The sequence below is a fragment of the Lampetra fluviatilis genome, chromosome 5 (genome assembly GCF_964198595.1).
Source record: "Lampetra fluviatilis chromosome 5, kcLamFluv1.1, whole genome shotgun sequence".
Classification (NCBI taxonomy): Eukaryota; Metazoa; Chordata; class Hyperoartia; order Petromyzontiformes; family Petromyzontidae; genus Lampetra; species Lampetra fluviatilis.
This window is the reverse complement of record NC_136279.1, coordinates 22,004,955-22,028,695: the sequence shown is the minus strand read 5'-3', so window position 1 is coordinate 22,028,695 and position 23,741 is coordinate 22,004,955. Positions and strand designations below refer to the sequence as shown.

At 50.2% G+C, this 23,741-nt stretch overlaps 1 protein-coding gene across 2 annotated transcripts in view; it reads left to right on the top strand.

The window, feature by feature from the left end:
• Positions 1-23,741, top strand: part of LOC144932760 (cell adhesion molecule 2-like) — a 130,700-nt gene that overhangs the window by 84,168 nt on the left and 22,791 nt on the right. The window contains exons 6-9 of one of the 2 annotated variants that reach the window (XM_078857186.1): positions 12,809-12,982; positions 16,565-16,655; positions 18,017-18,189; positions 23,171-23,230. In XM_078857186.1, the coding sequence (XP_078713312.1) occupies positions 12,809-12,982; positions 16,565-16,655; positions 18,017-18,189; positions 23,171-23,230 (498 nt within the window). The remainder of the gene's footprint in view (positions 1-12,808; positions 12,983-16,564; positions 16,656-18,016; positions 18,190-23,170; positions 23,231-23,741) is intronic. The other variant, XM_078857187.1, reaches the window with a different exon arrangement.

Here is a 23,741-nt window from a genome sequence, read left to right as displayed (position 1 = left end):
CTTACGACGGTCTGGGCCGGAATCAAATGAGGTCCACTAACCCCGGCCCTAGATGGTCCCAGCAGAATTCCCTGGTCCCCAATGCCCTCAGCGAAGGGCCGACGAAGTTTTAGAGGCACCAACATTTGAGCTCCCGGCGGCACACAAACTGTTTTAACGACGAACGCTGGTACTGTTACGAACGCCGTCCGAGCCGCAGTAGGGGAAGGCAGGAACGCCATGCGTCGTCCCGACGGGAGCTCAATGCATCCCTCGTCTATTAAAATACGAATCGGCATTTTGCCCAAGAAGTCCGTCCCCAGCAGGCACGGAACCGCCAGCGAGGAGGAAACAAAAATCGGGCCCGACAATTTGATATCCCCGATACAAATTTGCGCTCGAATCTGTCCAATGATGCTAAGAGAGCCCCCGTTAGCAGCATAGAATGGGACGTTAACCGGCAGTAAAGGACGGCTCTGGACAGGTAGAATATTGTAAATGAGTTCGGAAATGATGGTCGCCGATGCCCCCGTATCGACCAGGATGCGTACCTCCACCCCGTCAATGTGTCCCACCACGGCCGACGACCCCGACGACGCGGCCACAACGCGATGGGCCAACATTGACCACTGCCTGGGTTCGATTTGAGTCCCCATAGTGGTGCGTGTTGGCCCGTCGCAGCGCAATGTCGGCCCCCCGTTCGTTGCGGTGTGCGAGTGTGTGACGAGTGTGTGCTTGGGCCAAACATGAGGGGTGCCGCGACTCGCCGGATTATGTTGATTGAGCTTGGGAGGAGGAGGGCCGGCGTCCTGTCGAGGCGTCGTCCCGCGCTGCCAAGGAGAGCGGCACCCCGAGGCGACATGGCCCCGGACGCCGCAGTTGAAGCAACGCGGGAGCGCCGGCGGTGATGACGGACGGTCGAAGCGGCTCGACCCATCCCGGCCCGATCGTGCTCCCGTCCCCTGCTGCCGTCGACGGCGTAAACCTCCTCCGCCGGGAGGGTGGCTGCAGCCACCGCACGCCCGGCCGCTGCCCTGCTGGCTTTCCGACGCTGTGACAGCAGGTTGGCGTGGAGGAGCCGCGCAGCCTGGAGGGAACTCATCTCCGTGTCCTCCTGTGCAACGACGGCGATGTCCAGGTCGTCTGCCAGCAGGAGGATTTTTTCTGTGACCAAGGCGTCCACGCCGTCGTCGTCCATTCGAGGGAAGGCCGTCTTTGCCAGTGCCAGGAGACTCATCCTGTACGCCAGGGGCGACTCCTTTGTACCCCGCTGGCGATCGTAAAACTGCTGCCTGCATTCCGCTGAAGGTCCGTAGACCCCGGCCAGCAACTGCAGCGCCATCTGTAGCGTGGAGCGCTTCTCCCTCGGCGCCGATGTAAGGGCGGCGAGTGCGTCGCTGTCGAGGAGCGCCGGCAGCGCGCAGAGAGCCTCAGCATCCGACCACCGTGCCATTTCTTGGTGGGCGAGGAAGCGTCGCTGGAAGCCGCCCCAGTCGCCCTCCGCGCCAACAAACTCTTTGAGCGGAGGCAGCCGTTGGTGCAGCGCAGCGGTCGCCATGGAAGCTCGCAGGCTGCTGTCCCCGTAACTCGGCTGCGCTTCGGCGCGAACGGCAGATGGTATCGCCTGTCGCGGCCGTGATGACGCTCCCTCCGCTGGCGGTGACGCGGCAGCCCCAGCGAGAGCGATGTTGGACCCGAGGTTCAGGCCGGCCACGCCCTCAGCAGCTGCTGCGGCGATGGCGGGAGATTCAAAGTTTGAATCCGTTGAGATGGCGGGAAGGCGCATCGGACGTCGGTTCTCCTCGCCCCGTGGTGGTCCACCAGCCCCCAGCCGCGTGATGTGTTCGAGTGTGGCGGCAGCGGCGTAAAGCAGCTCCGCCAGCCTCGCGTGAGCCAGCCTCAGCCCTTCTGATGGTGGCTCCTCTTCATCCTGATGCCCCGGTAAGAATGCGTCCGGCCCCGGCTGCACGATGTCTTGTTGAGCCGTCTCGGGCTCGACAATTTCAGCGGTGTCCTCCACCTGCGGTACTCCGGCTCGAGCTGTCCGGCGCGTGTCCATGTTCGTAGTTGTTCTGACACCAGATGAAGTACCGTTGATGACTCTTGGACACCGTTGGTGAGGCACACATATTTATTCCGTACAAGTAGTCACAACTGTGGACATACAATACTAGAGGGGGTATCGGCCCCCTCACCCGGCTAGCTGGGAATACACTGCTAGCTATCTCTGACCTACCTCCTAGTCCTCCACTAACGGGCTAGGGGAGGCTGTCTGGCCCGACACTGGTAAGTCGGGCTACGGTACCCGGAGTCCCAGAACACTAGCTCTGGTTCTCGGGACCACGCCGCTGGCTTGGTCCTGCGCGGCCCTGACAAGGGCGGCGTCCCAGGGGAGTCCAGGGCTCTAGCTAGACGATCTTCGGTCTTCACTGGTTTAGCTTTAACATTCTGCCCCGAACCCTCTGACACATCCCCTTTTATACTCCACCCCCGCTGAGGGGTGGGGCCCCGGGCTGCCTGGTGCGGACGTCGTTGAGAGCACCCCCCCCCCGTGCACTCACGTAGCCCCGCCCACTGTGTTTGTTTCCCATAAGCTGCCATGCATAACGGCTCTCTCTCTAACACCCCTACATTTGTGTGCTCTTTATAACATATTGTTGTTGTACTGTATGCGCGATAGCACATTTATATTGTTTTGAGGTATGAAATCTTTAAGTACAAATTTGCATTTTTTGAAACGGCGCTAGCCTGAGCGGTATAGCAGCTCAGCCACCCGCTGATGATGTCCCACATGTGATGACACGACTGATACAATTGTAGGTCTCGTGTCTTGTTAATTGAAACATGTCATCAATTAACTACACCATTGAAGACCTCTGTGCCGGGAGGGGTATGGCCATTGATCTCAGAGAACTTCATCATAAAAGCGGGAACAGCCATTGCGATGAAACGCAAGAACCACCACCACAATTACCGTTTTCAACAGCGTTTTGCAACGTGTAAATGCTTACCCATTTATTAATTCCTCTGAGGTAATGTTCAATGACAATTGGATGCTTTAATATGAGGGGCCGTCCATAAATGACGTCACGCACCTACGGGGGGGGGGGTCAGACATTTGTGACTTTTTATAAATGTTTTCTCCTACAACATCAGAGTGCAGCGCCACATTAAATACGAACTACAATGACAATAGTTTAAAGCGATTTGAAGCATGTTTTATTTTCAAAATATGCTTTTTGGGGGGGCGGGGCAGAGCTTTGTGACGTCATATTTGAGGGGGGGTCTGACTTTTTGTGACGCCGTGTGACGAGGGGGGGGGTCAAAAATCGTCCAAAATCGCGTGACGTAATTTATGGACGGCCCCTGATGTAACCCCTCAAATGCGTATGGGGGGGAGGGGGTAAAGGAGACTAGTCAAGGAAACTGAATTGAACCCCAATGTGAAAGGCAAGCGACTCGATACAACACCGCAGTGGCCCCGTCCGTGTTTACCGGTGGATATTTCCTCAAGCGATTGTTCAACAGGCGGTTGTTTACGGACACACGTCAGGTCAAGCCCCCCCCCGCCGCCGCGCGCTGTGGGCTACGAGGGGTGAATGGGCGCAGCGAAAGTAGTCCAGGCAAAGAGGGTGAAGTCGTGGCAGGCGATGTATCCCTGGCGCAGGATGAAACGCGCGGCTGTTCATCCGGTGCCGGATGATCCTCGTAGCAAAAGTAGCTTCATACGCTACAGGCCGCGCACTTTCAAAGGCCCGCGCTAAATGCTTTCAAGCTATCAATTCCGGTTCAGTAATTCTGCACTTGCTATAGTGGGGCATCGTGTCGTAAGAGCAGCGTTGGGGCATCGTGCTCTGTTGCTGCTGTTGTTGTGAAAAGTTTCCGCTACCCCTTTTAAAACAAACGTGGAGTAGGACGTCTGCACATATCGCTATCGCCAAGCCAAATGCCATGCTCTGTTGCTGCTGCTGTGAGAAGTATCAGTTACCCCTTTTAAAAAACCAACGTTGAATAGGAAATCTGCAAATATCGGGTGGTGGTATGGTGGTGGTAATTATGTTTTGCCACCGGTGGTGATAATTATGTTTTCAAGTTGGATATTAACACACCACTTGAGAGTCAAGTTCATGTGTGCGTATATCAGAAGCGTGATTACAAGGTGTGCTTATTAGGGTTGTTAAACAGACACGGTTATTTGTTTCCGAAAGAGAGCCGGAAACGGGTAGCCATTTTTCTTTTTTCCAGCGGGACGTTTTTAATAGAAGCACCGATTGGCACCTACAAATGTGCAAACGGCATGGCGGCTTGAGTCACTGCGTGGTGCATTTGGCCTTCACATCTCGGTTGAAAGGGTTAAAAAAAAGTTACGTTTATGGGCCCGAGATATTTCTGTACTCGCGGTAAACCGGTGACCGCTTTTTCTCACGCGGTTTACCGGGAGTGGGGAAAAAACTCAAATGTTAACGACCCCAATTGCCTATATCCGGCTTCTGCTGCAATCTCATAATTTGGCCTTTGCACACTGTCTCCTCGAGCCAGAACATTTGTGCATAAACAAAGATACGTCTGAGCTTATGTTGAATTGCTTCCGTTGACGCTCAGGACTGAAGGTAAACGAGCTGTTACATCGTGGGAACAAGGATATGAAAACTGCGTATAAATGTTGAACTTCTTTGCACCTTACGTAGCAAACCAGGCTAATGGAGGTGTGGGGAAAGGACATCAAACTCAACACAAAAAAAACTGTCCTAGATAAATGAGTTTTCAATCGAGATGATGATTTAAAAGTGCATAGCTCCAGTGGCTTCCTAATATCGGAAGGAAAAGCGTTCCAGAAGGCTGCTGAAGCGCATCTGAAAGCGGTCGATGGCGAGCCTAAAGCCGCTGCGAGGATGGCCAGATTCGCATGATGGTTTATGCTCCTTGACTAGACAATGGTGAAGAGAAGAAGCGAGGCACGCGGAGTGGAGTGGGGGTGGAGGAGGAGGGAGGAGGTGGAGAAAAGCCACAGTGAGACAAAGCAAAATGAGAGTAATTAAGCACATGATTCTGCAGATGCCATCTGCTAAAAGCTTCCCACAGATTCCCACACATCAATGTCACGTGATCGTTGCATATGTATATATCCTCTTCAATGGAACGCATCCGGGAGAATTTCAACCGGGGAGATGGAGCGATGATTTATCAGTTCCGTGTTCGAGTGTTCATTGCACCGTGAATTGTTACATTGTGTGATCACGGGAGGTGACGGTGGCTTTAGTGGAAGCACGCGTCCAACCGTGGATTGACCATGGCTGTCGCTAATGACGCTGACGATGATGCCAATAACACACAAGGCGTCGGGCGGGGAAATATTTGGACGACTACAAAAGGTGAATTGAGCTCGGTGGTGATCCCAGGGCTATTGTCAGTGGGAGCTTAGCCTTGAGGCGTCAAGTGGACGATCCACAACTCTGGCTTCCTCCTCCCTCTCGAAAGGGCTTTTCTCGTGAAAGCAGACGGAGTCGTCGCAAACACTCCCTCTGCTGTTTGTGTTTTAGCGTTGTCGTCATTCCCCCACACCTCCGATTCACACCACGGCTGTTTACGTACGGTGCAAAAGAAGTTCCATCGTGTACATACATACATACATAGAAGAGATATGAAAGACCGTGAGAGGTTGTGGTGGCTTGGGGGAGGCTCTCATCCAGCGGTGAATGAACCGTGAGTGCTCGGGGGGGCGGGGGGGGAGGTGCCGGGCAGGGACCTGTACCATTAAATGTCCCTTTGCCCCCCCCACTCAAGTTCACCCTCGCTAGTGGTGAATCACGATGCTGGTGGCCCCCCACAAAACACCTCTACTGGCACCCCTGTCCGCGAGGAGCTGGAGCCGAGCCTGGCACACGATGATGATGACAATGATGATTTTCCATATATCATAGCTCTCTTTGTGAAATAAATTTAACGGTAGGTTCACTGATGTGAGGAGGGAGGGAGGGCTGCGGGTAGAGGGGGTTGGTGTGTGTGTGTGATTTTTTTTTTTGCCACTGTAAGCGCGAACCATAACTCACGCATCTCCTTTGTCCATTTCGACAATCGTAAAAGCCATCACATGCATAAGTAAGAGGATGCAGCCAGCCGACCGTATTCCGTGCACATTTTGCTGAGGGCGGTCAACCTTAACCCAGCCGCGCACTTCCATTTACGCGCGCACACACACAGGCGCGCGCGCATACAGCACACACGCACGCGCGCGCGCATACAGCACACACGCACGCGCGCGCGCATACAGCACGCGCACGCGCGCGCGCGCACGGCGTACGCACTCCGCTCCACTCAGAAACAAAAAGCCCAAGCGTTGTCTGTGTCGTGCAAGGGAGGTCGCGCGAACCCTTGTGCGGAGGGGGTTACCGTCGCTCGCTTCCCCCCGCCGCAGTGTTGTTCCCCTACAGCCCGGTGCTCGCCCCCCCCCCACCCAGAGGGGTCACTCGCCCGCTTCTAATGTACGCTCGGTCCGTTTAAATTCTAAGGCAGTTTAATAAAAAAAAATGTGTGGCACTCAGCACAACCGGGGAGGGGGGTGGGTGGGGATCAGCCGGCTCTGCGAGCTACTTATCTCGCCAATTGTGCTGCAGGCCGAGCGGCAACAACTGCTTGCTACGCAAATCAGACCCTCGGTTAATGCCCCCCCTCCCTCTCCCCCCCCCCCCCTGGACACGCAGGCTGTGCGGGGAAGTGACGAATCCTAATGGATGCTTTGAAAAAGCCCAGCGCCTAATGACCTTTTTGTCTCGGATTTACAATGCCCGGCGCTTCCGCGGCAGGGGTTCGTCTGTGAGATTTTTTTTTTGCCGACTCAGTTATGCTTCGCGCTCCGTGTGTGTGTGTCGTCTCTGCCACGTGTGCCATGTGGTTAGCTATTCCAGAAATGTTAAAACGGCAGCTTATGGCTTCATAAAGAAGCATTGTCGGTGCGGTGGCATTTTATACCGAGCATGATTTAAGCGGGGTGGATGGGTGGGGGCGGGGGGAGTTCAGTGCACATTTTATATATTTTTCCAGGCATTAAATATTTTAAGAGCAAGGCAGAATTACTTTATACGTTCAACAATTGAGCGTTTATAAGTGGCTTTGGTTCTTCTAATGGCCGTATACATGTCACAATTGCATTATTTGCAGTAATTGTCGTGCCACTTAGTCCACAGAGGGCCCTGCTTAAGTGATCACAGTGCATGACAAACAGAGGGTTTGCACTGATTAAGGACGAATGTTACCCACTAAGAGGACTCATTCTCTTGCCGCAACTAAAAATAAAATCTGTTTATCATTTTTCCAAGCAGGCTCAGGCAGGCAATCGTGGTGCATTAAGATGATAAAATAGTTCCTCCAAGAAATATATTTTTTAACAATTTTCAAGAAATATATATTATATGATAACATCTGTTTGAATGCAATCCTTATGTAAAGATGTAAACATTTTAATCTCAATATCCCAAGACCACAATCTGTATCTGCATTGAGGTCATTGCTTTATGGCTATTTACTGCCACACTTGTGAATGCCACGAGGAAAGCCATTTGTGACTGGAATTTGAGAATGCCCTTTTTAGAAGGACTTTTTCGATACAAAATTGGAAATGCAATTATAATAGAATTCATGCCGAATTTCAATGGCATGTTAAATGGCAAGTTTCAGTTTCTATCACTCGTGTCATGCATAATCTGACTATGGATGGCAAGCTAGGTTTTCATCATACACAATTTTCATTGTTTACTAGCCATGTTTTAAAAGTTTTAGTTTGTTTGAATTGTTACACGGATGATCCCGTTAAGCCAGCTAGCGGGCTATTTTTAACCGGGGATCCTACTTTTGATATTTGCAGTTCCTGCAACCCCTCCTCATCTAATGTGCTGGCTACCATCGAATCAGTCGTTTTGGCCAGGCCGCTACTTAGTCCTTACCTGAAATAAACTGACCAACTGATTTGAGGAAATAAAAAACATAGCTACAGACTGCATTGGCGGTGGTGTACTACCACAGACCATCATTGCTCTATAACTGGGAGGTGATTTTTTTAAGCGCTTCCCCTTCGTATTCCTGTATGTTCTTGCTGTTGTGGCATCACCTACATGCATTTAAAAACACGAAACTCCAAATAATTCCAGATGGGTTACATTTTTAAATGATAATCTGTCTTTGAGTCAACACATATATTGTATAGCCATGTATTGGTATCACCTACATGGAGCATACACCACCCTATACTGGAGCAGGTCAAAGCCACCGAGACTAACATTCCTTTTTTCAAGAGACATCTGGGTAACAGCGGCGGGCCAGGAGTGGCTACGCACGTGGCCTGTGATCCAGCACTGTGGAGGCAGCAGCGAGAGTTGGTGGATCACTGCACAAATGTTGGAGGTGCCATACCCTGGCTCGCCAGGAGATGGCGGTACTGCAAGTGAACTAATCGCCATCTGTTTCCATCTGTATGGTGATATAGTATTGCCCCCTCGTGCATTGTTGCAAGATGTTAACTACCTCATCTGGTGTACAGGATGTTGTGGGTTCGATCCCGACTAACGCCTGCTGCATATTTGGAGTTTGCATATCTCCCTCCCTGTGCTTGTGTGGATTTTACTGATTATGTACTCAGGTTTTTCTCTCCACATTTAGAATCAATATACATTTAGATTATTTGTTGTTATCAATTTTCACGTGATAGATCGCTTCATTGAGCTATCATTTGTGATGGCCAGGTTGCTTCGGAAAAGGAGCTACATGGATCAGTGCGCCATACCTGGTAAAATACATAGTTTACATGGGGATGTATTTGGGTGCCCCGGTTCTCTCGCACTTGTATAAACACTCATAGATTGGTTGAAAACATCTTAAAATAAAAACCCAATGTAGCAGGTCCCTCCTGAAACAGAATCGTTGGACTCTTTGTGGCTTTCTTGGATCAATTAATATATATTTTTTATCATTGAACAAATGGCCTGAGCATATTCCGTCATAAACCTGATATTACCAATGGATTAACAATAAATAATAATGTAGTGAATATATTATTAACATATAGTAAAACAGCTTCCAGCAAGATACATTTTTAGCTGTGTAATATTGTACCGTTCAAAAGCCACTGCATTCCTAACGAGCAAGAAGTCCACCCAAATTTCCAATAAAAACACTGACTGCGAGATGTTAACTTCTTCGCCTGGTATGCATGAGGTTGTGGATTCGAACCCGACCCTCACGCCTGCTGTATATTTGCGGTTCGCATGTTCTTCCCGTGGTTTGCGTGGATTTTTATCCGGGCCCTTCGAGTTTCCCCTTCACGTTTAGAATCAACATCACGCGTTCAGAGATTTGTATTTTGGCTGCTATAAATATCCGCATTATAAGCCGCCACTTCGCTGAGCTATCATTTGTGATAGCAAGGTCGCTTCTGAAAAAGAGCTATATAGCTCAGTGGCCATTGTCTGATAAAATAAAATTGGTTTAGTTTATTGGGGGAGGGGGGGATTTAATATGAGGGGGAAAGAAACACTGCAAGGCAGCATGTGATAAATGCAACTTTGGGCCCGGAATCAACAACAACAACGACAACAACAATACCACCAACGAGCCCCAGAGACAGGCTGGGCAGGCAGAGCAACATCACAGAGTCCCCATGAGGACAACCTCGAGAGGGGAGATGGAGCCTTCATCAAACGACTGCTAGGAAATGCATTGGGGGGGGAGCGGGGTTGGAGGGGGGCTTGGATTCCTCACCTATGAGTCTCAGCAACAGCAGCTGTTGTTTGTGTGTGTGTGTGTGTCAACCTTGTTGCTATTAAAGTTGAGCGGTACCTGTCCGTGCGATGCGAGTCCAGTCGCGCGCTCACACACACAGCCCACCGCTTCAACTCGGCCGTCTCTAACCAGGGCACGTGATTCATCCTGACGGGCCGTGCAGCGGAGCAGTTGCGACGGCCGCGTATGACTCCCTTCCAACGTGGCGCCGTGCTTAGATTTTGGGCCTTCGCAAAACAGCCCTCCCCCCCCACCCCGCTCATGTAAAGGGAAATTTACACCTTTGCAAGAAGAGAGAGAGGGAGACACTCCCTTGGTTTTTACCCTTACCCATGGCTCAGGCTCCTTACTTATTAATGTCCGTGTTTTATGCTCGCGACTGATTGCTGCCCTGCTTCCCTCTCACAGAGTCGTCGCGGCCATAAAAGTGCACGGAGGCTTCCCCTCGTGTTTTGAGGCTCCGCGAAGTCTTATCGCGTGCAGTCCCTGAACGCCGTGCGTTCCACGCGAGCCTAATGACGCCGCCGGAAAGTAATGAAAGCTGCGCTCGTGCTAATTATAAGATTAATTCAGGGATACCACATAAAGGTTAAACCTGCCTCAACTTCCCCACACCCCGCGACAAACAAGGTTACGATTATTATTATTTTTGTTTTTCGCCACCAATCCTAATTAGCAATGTGTTAATACTGTTAAAATATCAAACGAGGCCATACGATTCCATGGAAACGTGTGGCCTAGGAACACATATGAAATATGTTTTTTTTACCCACAGCCCACCGTCACATATCTTCGGCGAACGTCATCGTCGTCGATCTCGATTCATCTACCGCTTGATTAAGGCTTCCCGAAGCCCATTGCCATCTCCCACACTTTGACCATGCAACAATCCGTGGACATAAAAAAGTGATTGGGGGGGGAGGGGTTTAGATCGCGTAAACATAAATGTGTTGTTAAACCCGCCACCACCCGACACAGCTAATTAAGTGCGGTTATTATGGACAATATTGGCCGTAAAAGCCGACGTGTCAAGCAATCCGTTGGACAGTTTCATCTTTTGCCGTGGCGGCGGCTCGCGGCCCCGTGTGCCCCAGTAGAAGCGCTCAGTGCGCCATGCACGAGCATCGGATGGGGAAACACCGTCCGTGGCTGCTGTGCTGTCCGAGCCGAATGTCTAATGTGTGCGAGTGGCAGGCGCGGAAGAGGGAGGGGGGAGTGCCAAGGGGAGAAGTGAACTGAGAGAGATCAGAGAGGGGAGGCGGGCTTGGAGCCCAGACGAGAGAGGCATTTGAAAGGGAATTGCAGGGCAGGATTCATTATGTATGTGCGTGCACGCACGTTTTGTGCGCGCACAATCGCGTGCGGTTGTGTTTTTTTGCTAAAAGGGCCGAATGTTTATTTCGGAAACGTGTGTACAAGACAATATTGGGGGTTGTTGTTGTTGTTGTTTTTGTTTAATGCAACATCATTTTAATGGAATTTGACGCTAATGTAATTCCAGCTTTGCCTCTGTGGGCAACGCATTGAACATGTCATTTATGTTCAAGTATTGGAATGTGATGCGTCACGCGTGCCTGATGAATACGGCTTAATGTGATATGGGTGAATCCGTGTGCATGGCAAGAGATGACGTAGTGGTTCGCGCACTGCACCACGGCCCTCACGACCTGAGTTCAATTCCCGGCCATGGCTAATATCAGTGGGAAACGGCGTCAGGGCTTTTCCTTGGGTCAACTCAACCTTGAATTGGAATATGAGAAATAGGGAGACAAAAGTGGTCAAGCCTGGTGTTGTGGTTACTCTACTCACTTGCACACTGTGCCTTATGTTGGCATAGCGCGCCTTAGCTCAAGGCGCTCTACAATAGAGTTTAAAAGCGGCACAATTGTACAGCGATTTAGATGGCAGGGGCAGTGCCAAGGCCGAGGAAAGAGTGGCCATAACGGAGGGCACACGTGAGGGTCACAAAAGGGCTATCGGGGGGGGGGGGCAGCAAGGGAGTGGCCAATGAAGAAGGCTTCAAAATAAGAACAAGACTTCAAAATAAGAACAAGACTGCATTGACAGTTGCTCACAAACATCACTTACACAAACAGTCCGAGTGGCTCTCCGGGTGGTATGGGGATCTCATTGTGTGTTTGTTTACATGACTGCCACATGTACACATGCCCGCTACTTGAACTCGTGATCAATTGTGCAGCATTGCCGAATCATTTTTGTGCCTGTCTCTGGGTACGAGTGCGGACATCTGTGTGCATCCCCGTCTCTACCCTCGCGGTCGTGTGCTCTTAGTCCACCCGTGCATGACTGGTGATCCATGCGTGCATTTCTCCAGGCATCCAGGCATACATGGTGAGGTGGGGGTGGGGGGGGTGGCTGTTACCGTATGGGATCATTCATATGCACGCCTTTGCGGGGTCATGGCCAGTGCGTTTTATTCCAGAAGACTTGTCCGCCGGCATTTCAGGAGTTGTGCATTCCCTTTTCCACTCAAATCCCACATAAAACGGCATATACGTAATTGCTGCAAGATCGACGTCCAGTTCATAGAGATGCCGGCTCAGTGACGAATGTTGCATTTGAAATAATTTGTTGTGTGGGTTGGCTTTCATGATTTCATACTCACCACTTAACTATGTGGGTAACGACGCGTTGACTGCTCCTCGATTATGTACGTACTAATTGTGAATTTCTTTTGCACCGTACCTAGCCAACCATGCTAATCGGAAGCGTGTCATTATTGCAATTGTTGGCATTGTTATGGTATTGCTGTCATATGTGTGTGTGTGAACAGCGGGCGATACCGCAGCGGTTAAAGCACTGCACTATGAACCCAGCGACCCGAGTTCGATTCCGGCTCACGGCCAACACCAGTGACGATTATCTGAACCGGTCCTGGGCTTCCCCTAGGTCAAATGAGTACTTGGTGCGGTGTATAAAAACATCGCCACCGGGGAAACAAAGGCGGTCGGGCGTGGTGCTGGCCACGCTACCCCCTCGTGTGCCGTGCCGGTCTTCATAGGCGCTGCTCGCTGACATCACTTTGTCTTTGGAACAGCGGGCGAAACGACGTGGGAGGTGGAGGAGAACGGCCGCACGAGTTCGCTCGTGAGCCACGTGGAGTTTTTGGCCGCCCCCGAGGACGACGGGGCGCCAGTCACGTGCCAGGTGGAGCACCCGGCCCTGCGGGGCGGCCCGCCCCTCCGCTCGCACCGCACCCTCGAAGTTCTGTGTACGTAACCGCAACCGCCCCTGCACCGTCCGTCACCCCTGCACTGCCACCGCGGGCGCCCCACACACTTCACGAGCGCCGCACGCATCTCCGCCGCGAGCCACTGGAACGCTGCTGAGCTGGGCCATCGCTCGGCCCTTCTTCTGCCGTGCTTCCAATTAGCGCCGTTGGCTACGTACGGTGCGGGGAAAGCTCAACGTACGTTCTTGGGAGGGCTGAGTTTGGGGGGCCGTCCATAAATGACGTCACGTACCTGGGGTGGGGGGGCAGACATTTGTGACGATGGGGGGGGAGCGGTTGAGAAATGTGACGTTACATTAAAATGCGCAACTTTAAATAAATATAGACAACACGTTCTACTTAATTAAATATACCTTTTAAAAATGTTTTCTCCTACAACATCAGAGTGCAGTGCCACATTAAATACGCACTACAATGGCAATAGTTTAAAGCGATTTGAAGCATGTTTTATTTTTTTGGGGGGTGGGCAGAGCTTTGTGACGTCGTATTTCAGGGGGGGGGGGGTCTGACTTTTTGTGACGCCGTGTCACGAAGGGGGGGGGGGTACAAAATCGTCCAAAATCGCGTGACGTCATTTATGGACGGCCCCTTGGCTCAAATTATTGTCCCAACACTCCAAGTGGAATTGGGAAACTTTTATTTTTTTAAATAAAATCTACCATTTGCTTGGATGAGGCGACGATATCCCCAGAAAAAAAAATGTTTTTACTTCTAAATGTTTTTGCCGGTTGTTGTTGTTGTTTTTATTGAACAACAACTGAGTGCTGAAATTGACCTGAGCACGGGACGCCGTTGACTGACGGTGTTGACCGCTTCTGAGCGTTGCCCGGATTGAGTGAAGCGTGCAGCCCGGCCTGGTACTCGCGTGGCCTGGGTAAGGCTTCCGTGGGAATCCCAGCCAAACCCACCCACCAAGTTCCCAAACTACTCAACTTTATTTGATCAGTTAAGGCCCTCTGAGCTGTACAGCTCTTTTCAGAAGCAACCTGGCCATCAAAAATGATAGCTCAACGAAGTCGCTTAACATGTGGACATTTATAACAGCCAAACAAACTCCAATTTTATATAAAATGTTATAAAAAATTAAATATACCTACGTGACTTTACCGAAAGAACCAAAGAGTATGGATTCCTGCAGTCACGCTTCAAATCAAGATTAAACTCCAAATACTCTTAAGCACGTTTATAAATGTGGAGGGTAAAGCCAGGAGGACACGGAGAAAAGCCACTAAACCACGAGGAGAGAGATACGCAAACTCCACATATGCAGGCGTCAGGGTCAGAATCCAACCCACGACCTCCTGCATACCGGGCGAGAGAGTTAACATTGTCACTGTTACGGTGGGAAAAACAGCATACAACTGCTGCCGTGTACGATTAGTGATCCTCTCTTCCCCACAAGTTAGTCGCCAACATGCAAGTCCCTTCGCTTGCCTTCCCTCTGAGGCTTCAACGGACTGACCCAGGGTCCTTAAAGTTTGAAAACGCAGCGAATGTATTCAAGTGATTATTTGGCGCGTTACATGTTTTTTCATTCGTCGTTAAGAAGGCAGCGAGAGTAAAACTGAAGAAGGCACTCAAACTCTTAGGTTTTTTTTCGGTAAAGTCACGTAGGTAAAAATAAATAATAAATAATAAGTAATAAAATAATAGAAATAATAATAGAAATAAAATAATAAATCACGACGTTTCGGGCGCAACACAAGCGTCCGTCATCAGGTGCAGTCACGAAAGCTTCAAATCTAGAATTAATACCCTCTACGGGGAGGAATTTCACCTATTTGTTAGACTGGTTAGAGTTTTTAACAGACAACGAGAAAAGAAGTCACAGCTTCTCGAGACGCTGGCCTTTTCTTGTTGTGGTTGTCCCACCTGATGACGGACGCTTGTGTTGCCCCCGAAACGTCGTGATTTATTATTTTATTTCTATTATTATTTCTATCATTTTATTATTTACGTTTATTATTTATTTTTACCTACGTGACTTTACCGAAAAAAACCTAAGAGTATCAATCCCAGCAAACATCTGAAACGGCAACAACACGTGGTGTGTCAATGAGAGAGCACCATGCGAACATGAACATGCTGTAACCCATCTCACCACGTCCGTGACTGCGGCGATTCTATTGACAGCAGTCCATCCAACGAGAAATATTTTGCCGTTCTAAAGCCGTTAAGCTGTGTGGACATGCGTCGCGCGACATTTGAATATATACGACGTTTCTGCTCAACGCAGCTCAGTTTGTCCACCAGTGTTAAGCAATGTGTATTCCTTTAAGCCCCGCGGGATATTTAATCTTTTCGTGCAGTGTTTCAGAAAATTTACTTTTCTTGATGTCTCGCATGCGCAACTGAAGTTTAATTATTTACTGTCTGACGGTGCGTGCGTTGGCTGTGGCTGTGGGCTTAATGCGTTCCTCGCCACGAGCCATGGAAAACGGGCAAGCGGAGGCGCAAATCACCCTGCAGCGGCGGTGTTTAATTCGCGAGGCTCGCGATGCGTGCGGAGTGTAAGACGCATTGGCGGTCACACGCAGCCCTTTTTTTGTGGAAAGCCCTGTACATGCTTGTATTTGTGTAGCGTGTGCCGTGTGTGTGAGCGTTCACGTGTGTGTACGTGCGTGTGGACCCAACCTCAAACGAGTACCTTGGTGCGGTGTGTGAGACATCGCCACAAGGGAGACAAAGGCGGCCGGGCGTGGTGCTAGCCACCCAGCCCATCGCGTGCCGTGCCGGCCTTCATAGTTTATCGCTAGCAGCACTTGCCCCGATAGTCTGTGAAGGCTATTTGGGGGATCTTTGTATTAATGGCGGAATCTTTCATCTTTCATCTTTCAATGTGCACCTGTGTGTGTGGGTAGCGGTAGTGTAGCGGATTGCGCGCTGCACTATGAACCCAGCCGTCCGAGTTCGATTCCCGCTCACGTCCAACACCGGTAGCAATTATCTAAATGGGTCCTGGGCCTCCCCTAGGTCGACACAGCCTCAAATGAGGCCCGATGCGATGTGCAACATCGCCACTTGGGAGACAAAGGCGACCGGGCGTGGTGCTGGCCACCCTACCCCCTCGTGTGCCTTGCTGGCCTTCATAGGTGCTACTCGCTAACGCCACTTGCCCCAAAGGTCTTTGAAGACTACAGTGGGAGGGGGGGATCTTTGTGCATAACAATGGGAAGTGTGGGAGTTAATCTTGCATCAATTGTGCACCTGCCACTCACCCTGTGTGGTCGAACCATAACATGTGGGGGGGGGGGGGGGTTGTCTGTTCAATAATCTAAATAATCTCCCAATATTAATAATGATAATCAATCATCTGCCACCATCGAGCCTTCGCCACTGCTCGCGGCCTCCGAGTGCACCTAGCCTGGCACGAGCAGCCGCGGCGAAAGTCACCGCCGAATTGCACAGCTGCCGTTGTTGTCGTCGTTGTGTTCGTGATTTGTGTGTGGGTGGGGGGGCTGTGACCGTGCATGAGTGGATGCCGCTTTTGCTCTCGTCTGTCTATTTAATTACTAAAGAGCTCGTGGAAAGATAAAAACATCTGCAATTTTCTTGTCACAGACAAACCCATCATCAACATCATCGCTTCCAGCAGAAGCGTCCGCGAGGGAGACAAACTGGAGTTGATCTGCAACGCCACGAGCAAGCCCAGGTGTGACCGTGCACCCCTCCTCCCTGCCCGCGTATTTAGCATTAAAGTTTTTTTTTCGATCGAGTCCCAATTATGCTCTGCCACGTTCCGCCCTAAGCCCTGTACTAAATTGTGGTCGATTGCTTTTCAGCAACCCTAATGGCTTCTCCCCAACCATCACCCTCCTCCTCTTTCCAGCCTGTCACCTCTAGGGAACAAAGTCAGCTGCGAACTGATTGATTTTAAACAAAATTGATCCTTCAACCCGTCCATGCCTCTATCATGTCCTGTAGGACGGATCAGGAAACGGTTAAGATATTAGCATAATACATTATTATCATGTTTTTTTGGGACGACGTTTGCAAGCGTTTGTGAATGCTTCTATGAGAAAGTCCCCCCCGATTGGAGAGGTCGACGCAAATAATATTTTGATATTAAAATAAACTTTTGTTATCCTCGAAATTCTTAATAAATGGGTTAATAACCGTGGTTGGGCCAATGTCGCAGGAGTGAATATGTTTGTTGTGGTATTAACTGCATTCATCTTTATTGTCGCGAGATAGTTTTCTCTTGAACTGCAGCCTGCCGCGTTATAGCGGAAAATAAAAAAGAAATTATTGCAGACGGTGCAATTAATGATTTATGTTTTTTAATACGTCGCGTATGAAAATGACATCCAATGCAAACACGTAAAAAAAAATCTTGTTAAACTGTCCTTACAACTGCTAAGCGGCTTTGTCGCTAGCCCGCGTTACTAAATCGCGACCACTGCTGTACAAAAACAAGAATAAAATTCAGGTTTGTGAGACATTTCATTTTTTGTGCGGCGTGTGCAACGGGGAAATACGTTCGCAGCGCCTGCAGGCAACCCCGTGGCCTGTTGCTCCCTGGGGGCCATAGCACCGCTACCACGTGCATTGAAGGGGCCCACCGATACAAAGTGTAAATTGTCATTCGCGAGACGCTCAATTATTCAGAGTTGTCCTGCTCATACGAAGCCGTTCGTGCACGTGTGTGTGCACGCGCGCGCGCATTCGTGCGATAGTCCAGCGGTTAGGGCGCAGCGCTACGAACCCAGCGACCCGAGTACGATTCCTGCTCACGGCCAACACTAGTGACGATTATCTGAATCGACCCGGTCCCAAATGAGTACCTGGTGTGGTGTATAAAAAAAACATCGCCACTGGGGAAACAAAGGCGGTCGGGCGTGGTGCTGGCCAACCACCCCCTCGTATACCGTGCCGCCCTTCATTGGTGCTACTCGCTAACAGAACTTGCCCCCCAAAGTCTGCTAGAGGCCATACGTTGGGTGCCTTTGTCTTTGTGCGTTCTCGTGTGTGTGCGCGCGCGGCGTGCGCCCACGCCGGCTGCCGCTCGCGCAGCCCCGAGCGGGTGCAGTGGGTGCGCGTCGACGGCGAGATGCCCGAGCGCGCCAACGTATCGGGCACCAAACTGCTGTTGGCCGCGCTCAACAAGACGGACAACGGCACGTACCGCTGCGAGGCGAGCAACCGCGTGGGCTCCTCCACCGACGAGTACACCCTCGTCGTGCAAGGTGAGCCGTCAACGCCCCAGCCCTGCCCCCCCCCCCACGTCCTGCCCACCCCCCCACCGCCCCTCTCTGACCGCCCCACGTTCCGCACGTAACTTACTACGATCAGCGGAACAGACGAGCCCAGCCACCGCCCACCGTTGCCCCCCCCCCCCACTGCCCCCACATCAGACTCTTCAGCGGTGTGCCAATCGATAAACACATTTCGGAGTTCCGTTATGCGCAGGCACCGCTTGCCATGCCGCGCACGTCTCTGCGATCGCGCGCACGGACGAGCGCGTGCGCACGCGTGTGTCTTCCCTCATGAATATACTGCGCCGTACATCGACGTGTTTGTTTATTCCTTAATGCAGATCACTTTTTTTAAATAGTGGGTCTCCCCCGCCCCCGCCCGCACGCCACTCCCACCAACGACACCGCCTGACACTGAAGGTTTTAAACTCGCGCCGCTGTTGATTCCTCTGATTTCTGCCCGTGACATATGAGTCACTCAATTTGACCTTCAAATTCTGCTGCGCGCGACCTATATTCCCCCCATCCCCTCCCCGGCCCTCCGCTCTCGTGCGTACGCGTCCACGCACGCGGCGGCATTAGGCCATCGCCGCTCACATTACGCACCCTCCCAAGAGAGCCCGTTGCCATTTACCAAAGTGTTGCGACCCCGCCCTCACCCGACATGATCAAAATCAGGTCGGCGAAATGATTGACAGTTGCCCCCCCAAGAGGGCCCCTAATTGGTGTATGGGAACCAGAACGCGATTGTTGACAGTTGACGCCTGCCAACTTGACTTTCACGTTTTCTCTTTCTCCCTTCGTGTTTTCTTTCTCTAAATTAATTTGTCCAACTTGTTAACGGATCCAAGCGATGCATGCATTTTTCACCGTCACATTTTCTGCAATTGCTATTTTTTTCACGATTGCATTGATGTGCTGAGGTTTTTTTCTTTTTGGTATTTTTATTACGGCCGTCATCGCCAAAAAGAAACCGACAGTGCAGTAAATGGCACCCTGTAATTTTTCCAGATTGGATTTAGACATTATGTCTTGACATGGCTAACAATGAGTTCACTTGTGATGAATACAGCCGAGAAAATGTAACGTTCGATCGGTAATTGCTGTATGCGTTAAGTAGCCCTCATCCAGTATGCATGAGTACTGGGCCTGACTTCAAATATTGACATCTCATGGAGAGCACATTCAGCCAACTCCCGGTCACATTTGCGACACGTTTTTTTCTCTCTCAGTTTTCATTTCATTCCAGCGTTTGCCTTCCCTTTATGCACGAATGTTAATGCGCATTTGTTCGCATTATGCACAGTGAAATTTCGTTTCACCGCTCGACGGCAGACGCGCTTATCTCCAGCGTTCTAGATGTAATCGATCTCGCTCTCACTCACGTCCTCGTTTCACCTTTACCATTTCCCCTCCGTCGCCTCGCTCCCGAGAGAGTGTGTGTCCCCCCCTCCCCTCCGTTGTGAGTCGCATCCTTCGCTCTTCGACATTCCTCCTCGCGACGTCTCTCGTCCGAGCTCGCTCGCCTGCCCTAACCAGATTGGCGTCTGACGTGGCTGTCCCTGTTATTCGGTCGCCTCGTTCTGATATGAATGAAAATGTTTGTTTTCCATGCCTCGCACACTTCAGATTCAGTGCCGTTCCCCTTGTTTTATTGCGCTCGTGTTTGATCCGTGCGCCTCAGCTGGTTCTTTGCTCTTCAAAACAAAGTATTTTTTTCATATCTAGCATTATCGTCGGCGTGGTTATGATCCGTTGCATGTCTTTCATGTTTTATTTCAGCCGTGCCTCCCAAGAAGCTTACCGCAATTTTAGAGATATCTGCGTGTTCATTTTATCCGATGTGTTTTTATGTGCTCGCTGATGAATCAGTTCACGTAGGTGGTGCTTTAAGTATTTATTTTAGGTGCATACAATGAGGCCTGATTTGTGGAGCTATTTTTACCGCCATTCCGCCAAATTATGCCTTTTGAAATGTACATCCAACCCACGTTCCGCCGCTCCTCTTGCCGCAAGCGCGGGAGAGAACAAAACATGGTTTGGGGTTAGGCCCCGTAACCATTGGCGGCGGAATGCTTCCACATAATTTGTGTCAATTGCATAATCGCGGAAAATACGTCCTACCATCTTTTTTTGGAATGGCGTCAATCACGAATTTGTAGGCGTGGCTTGCGTGGGGGAGCCCCTGGGAGGAGGTCGGGAGGGGCCCACTCCTCCTCACAGGTCCACGAGCGTGTGGTTGCTGCCTCCGCTCCGTGACTTCTTTTTAGTTCTCCACATTGCACGTAATCTTTTCCGACAGGCTTTTTGATGCTCCAAACGTTGTAAGAGCCAGTGCAATGCCGGGCCTGCAGGCTCGCGCGCCATGCACAGCAGGCGACGGTTGATGAAGAAGGGAAAGGAAGACTGAGCGATTGCGTTGATGGGTTTGATGAATGATCGTGAGATGAAGGTGGGGTGATGGTGATGAAGATGAATCGGGCCAGATGACCCTTGAGGGTGGTGACATGGCCTTATCGGTACCACCTTCGCCACTTGTTTGTCGCAGAGGCTGATGGTTCGCCCTGATTAATACTGTGCGTGAATTAACCACAGAAATACTGTGCGCGCCGTCTGCTTCCAGCTGAACATTAGATGCCCTGATGTCATTCACGAGGATTCGGCCCTTGCATGCCGGACATCTGGGTCCGCGTTTGTTACATTTTAAAATGACCTGAAAATGACTCATTTGGAATCTAAGTAGCGTTCATCGCACCCACGAATGCAAAAAGTTGGCAAGGACCCTCCTCAAAAAGTCACGAGACTCATTGAGGCGTTCCTAGGTGAACGAGAGTGGAATAACAAACAAAGAATATTTCTTCGTTAATCAATGACTGGACGAGCACCCTTCCCCACATTGTCGCGTCACTCATGGAGGTTGCTTGTTTCACCATACTTCACTGCACCGGTCAGTGTGGGTCGGTAAATAATTCCCTGGTTCACTCATCGTGGTCTCTCGAGATCTCAGCAGGTTACACAAAGTGAACTTTGCCTAAAATTCTATTGCATCAGCCCACCTCACCTGCTGTGATAGTCTCCAGGCCCTCTTTTGGTTGAATGTAACCATTTTGAACGTCTGTGGCCATGTCTCATTACTACATTCTCGCTTGCAGATATTTTCGAAAAGCGATGTGTATACGCAGTTAGTATCCAATCATATCTTAAGGGACAAGCAGAGGGCACATTTATAGGAAGAACTTTAAGTGCCGTTATGTTCGGCGAGACTGCTTCTCGCATGATGTGAGAACGATGGAGTACAGTCGTCCCTCGGTTAACAGTGATATCGGTTAATGGGTTTTCGGTTAATGTTTCGCCTCCCATAGGATCCCATGGTTTCCCGACTAATGTTAAAATGTTGAACGGTACATTTATGTTATGCACGCAGGTGCCAATTTCGGCCAATCCAAGCGCTCGAAAGTGGGCCTGAGCCATGCCCTCAGCCAATCAGCGACGTCCATTTATGAGTATTGAGACCTCGACTGACTTTGTTTACATTACGTTTTCTGTTTTTGGCAGTTGAAAAAAGCTCTTTTGCAGACTAGGGTCAACTTCTGATCGTCTTGGAATAGATTAATGCTTTTAACATGGCATTCCTATATTTGATTAATAGTTATTTCGGTTAACAGTAGTTTTTGTGTAGTTATTTTTTTGGAGAGAAAACACATTTATAAGAAATACCAAGATATCATTATTCATGATTATTTTTTGTGGTTTTGTTAGTTCCTTAAAAAAAACCCTCTTCCATTTAAACGTGCACAAATAATCATCACTTCCATAGCCATCCTGAGGAGATGAAAGGTGAGAATGAATTGCCTTATGTCATCACTACGCATGAGCAGTTAACCCAACTAATGCATCGCTCACATTACAGGCAATTTTAAGCAAACATGCGAATATCCAGTAAATCAAATTCTAAAGTGCTTTCCTACTCAACGGAGCATGGGGCACTATTTGTGTCTTGTTTATGGCCCTGAGCCAGTGGTGGAAATGTCACGTTCCTATGGCAGGGACAAGTCTTCCGAAATTAAAACTGTTGTTGACTTGCCCCACAAAGTGGGACTCATTAAATTGATCGTCCAGAAATATTTGAATTCGCAGCCTTACAATATAAATATGTATTTTTATTTCATATTTATTTGATTTTACCACATAAGGCCCAGAAGCGACCTGGCCATAAAATGATAGCCCAATGAAGTGGCTTATCGTGTGGAATTTTACAGCAGCCAAATACTCTAAATGCATGTTTCTAAATATGGAAGGAAAATTTTGAGTACCCGGAGAAAAATCCATGCGACCAAGGGGAGAGCTTGCAAACTTCACTTCGGCGCCACAAATGTCAGGCTACACCCACTCCTAACAGCCAACCATCACACCCCCTTGTCTACCTTCCAGCCATCACACCAAGCCATCCTGACCACCCAGGCACTACACCTCTACGACCGCACACCCCCCCCCCCCGCCCCCCTTGATGCCTACCACCACACCTCCATGCCTACCATCCAATCCCCGAACCCCAATCCCTACTGCCCAGCCACCACATTCTCATTCCCGCCTGCACCTCGTGCCAATGCACACTGGTGCCTTTGTGTTCCCAATCCCAGGGGCCTATTGAGGGAGGGGGGGTGCAAGGGCGATGGTGGGTGTACTTGTGAGAAACAACACTGAAACCTGCCAGAACAGATGAACCAAATAGCCGTGAAGAAGTTTTGTTTTTGCTTTGCATGAGTGTGTGGTTATTGTTGTGTCTCTACTTATCTTTTACAATTCCAAATATTTGTTTTTATATATAAACGTTTCCACGATAACAAATGCTTCCATATTTATGATTTAAAAATTCTCTCGAATTTTTTGCGGAATTTTTGTTTTGTCATTTACCATTTGCATGCATGCACGCACGTTTTGTTTGTTTGTTTTGCTGTTGTCGGAAGCACAGATCACCCCAATACAATCCATCCCACCGCCAGCTCCCCTGCAGCAAAGCCGACACGTGCAGGTATGGATCAAACAGCCGAGAAAGCCCCCCCACCCCGCCCCTTATCCCCCCGCCCACCGACCTCCACCCCACTCCTTCCCCAAACCTTCCCTCCCACCGTCCTCTTCCCCAGGCAAGACTAATCGGTATGGGCGACGCAGAACAGCAGGCTTTCCCCGGGTCCACCACATCATCTACCTCCTCGCGCTGAATAGATGCAGGTAGTCACCGAGACCTGACGCTTGTCAGGTAGAGGCAGTATGCTCATGCGGAAGGGTGATGGGGCGGGAGAGTGAGGAAAAGGAGGAGGTGGGAGTTGTGAGTTTTGTGCTCTTAAACATCCATGTACCCCCCCCCCCCCACCACTGCAGTGTTGGCCAGCGTGCGCTGTTATTTTTAAATATATATTGTTGCAATGCATTACGCTACAAATTTTCTATGCTCCTGGGGTTTGGAGCATTGTCAGCAAGATGCAGCTCCCTATGATTACCCAGGGACCGTGATTAATGAGCACAACTCTGCAAACGTTGCG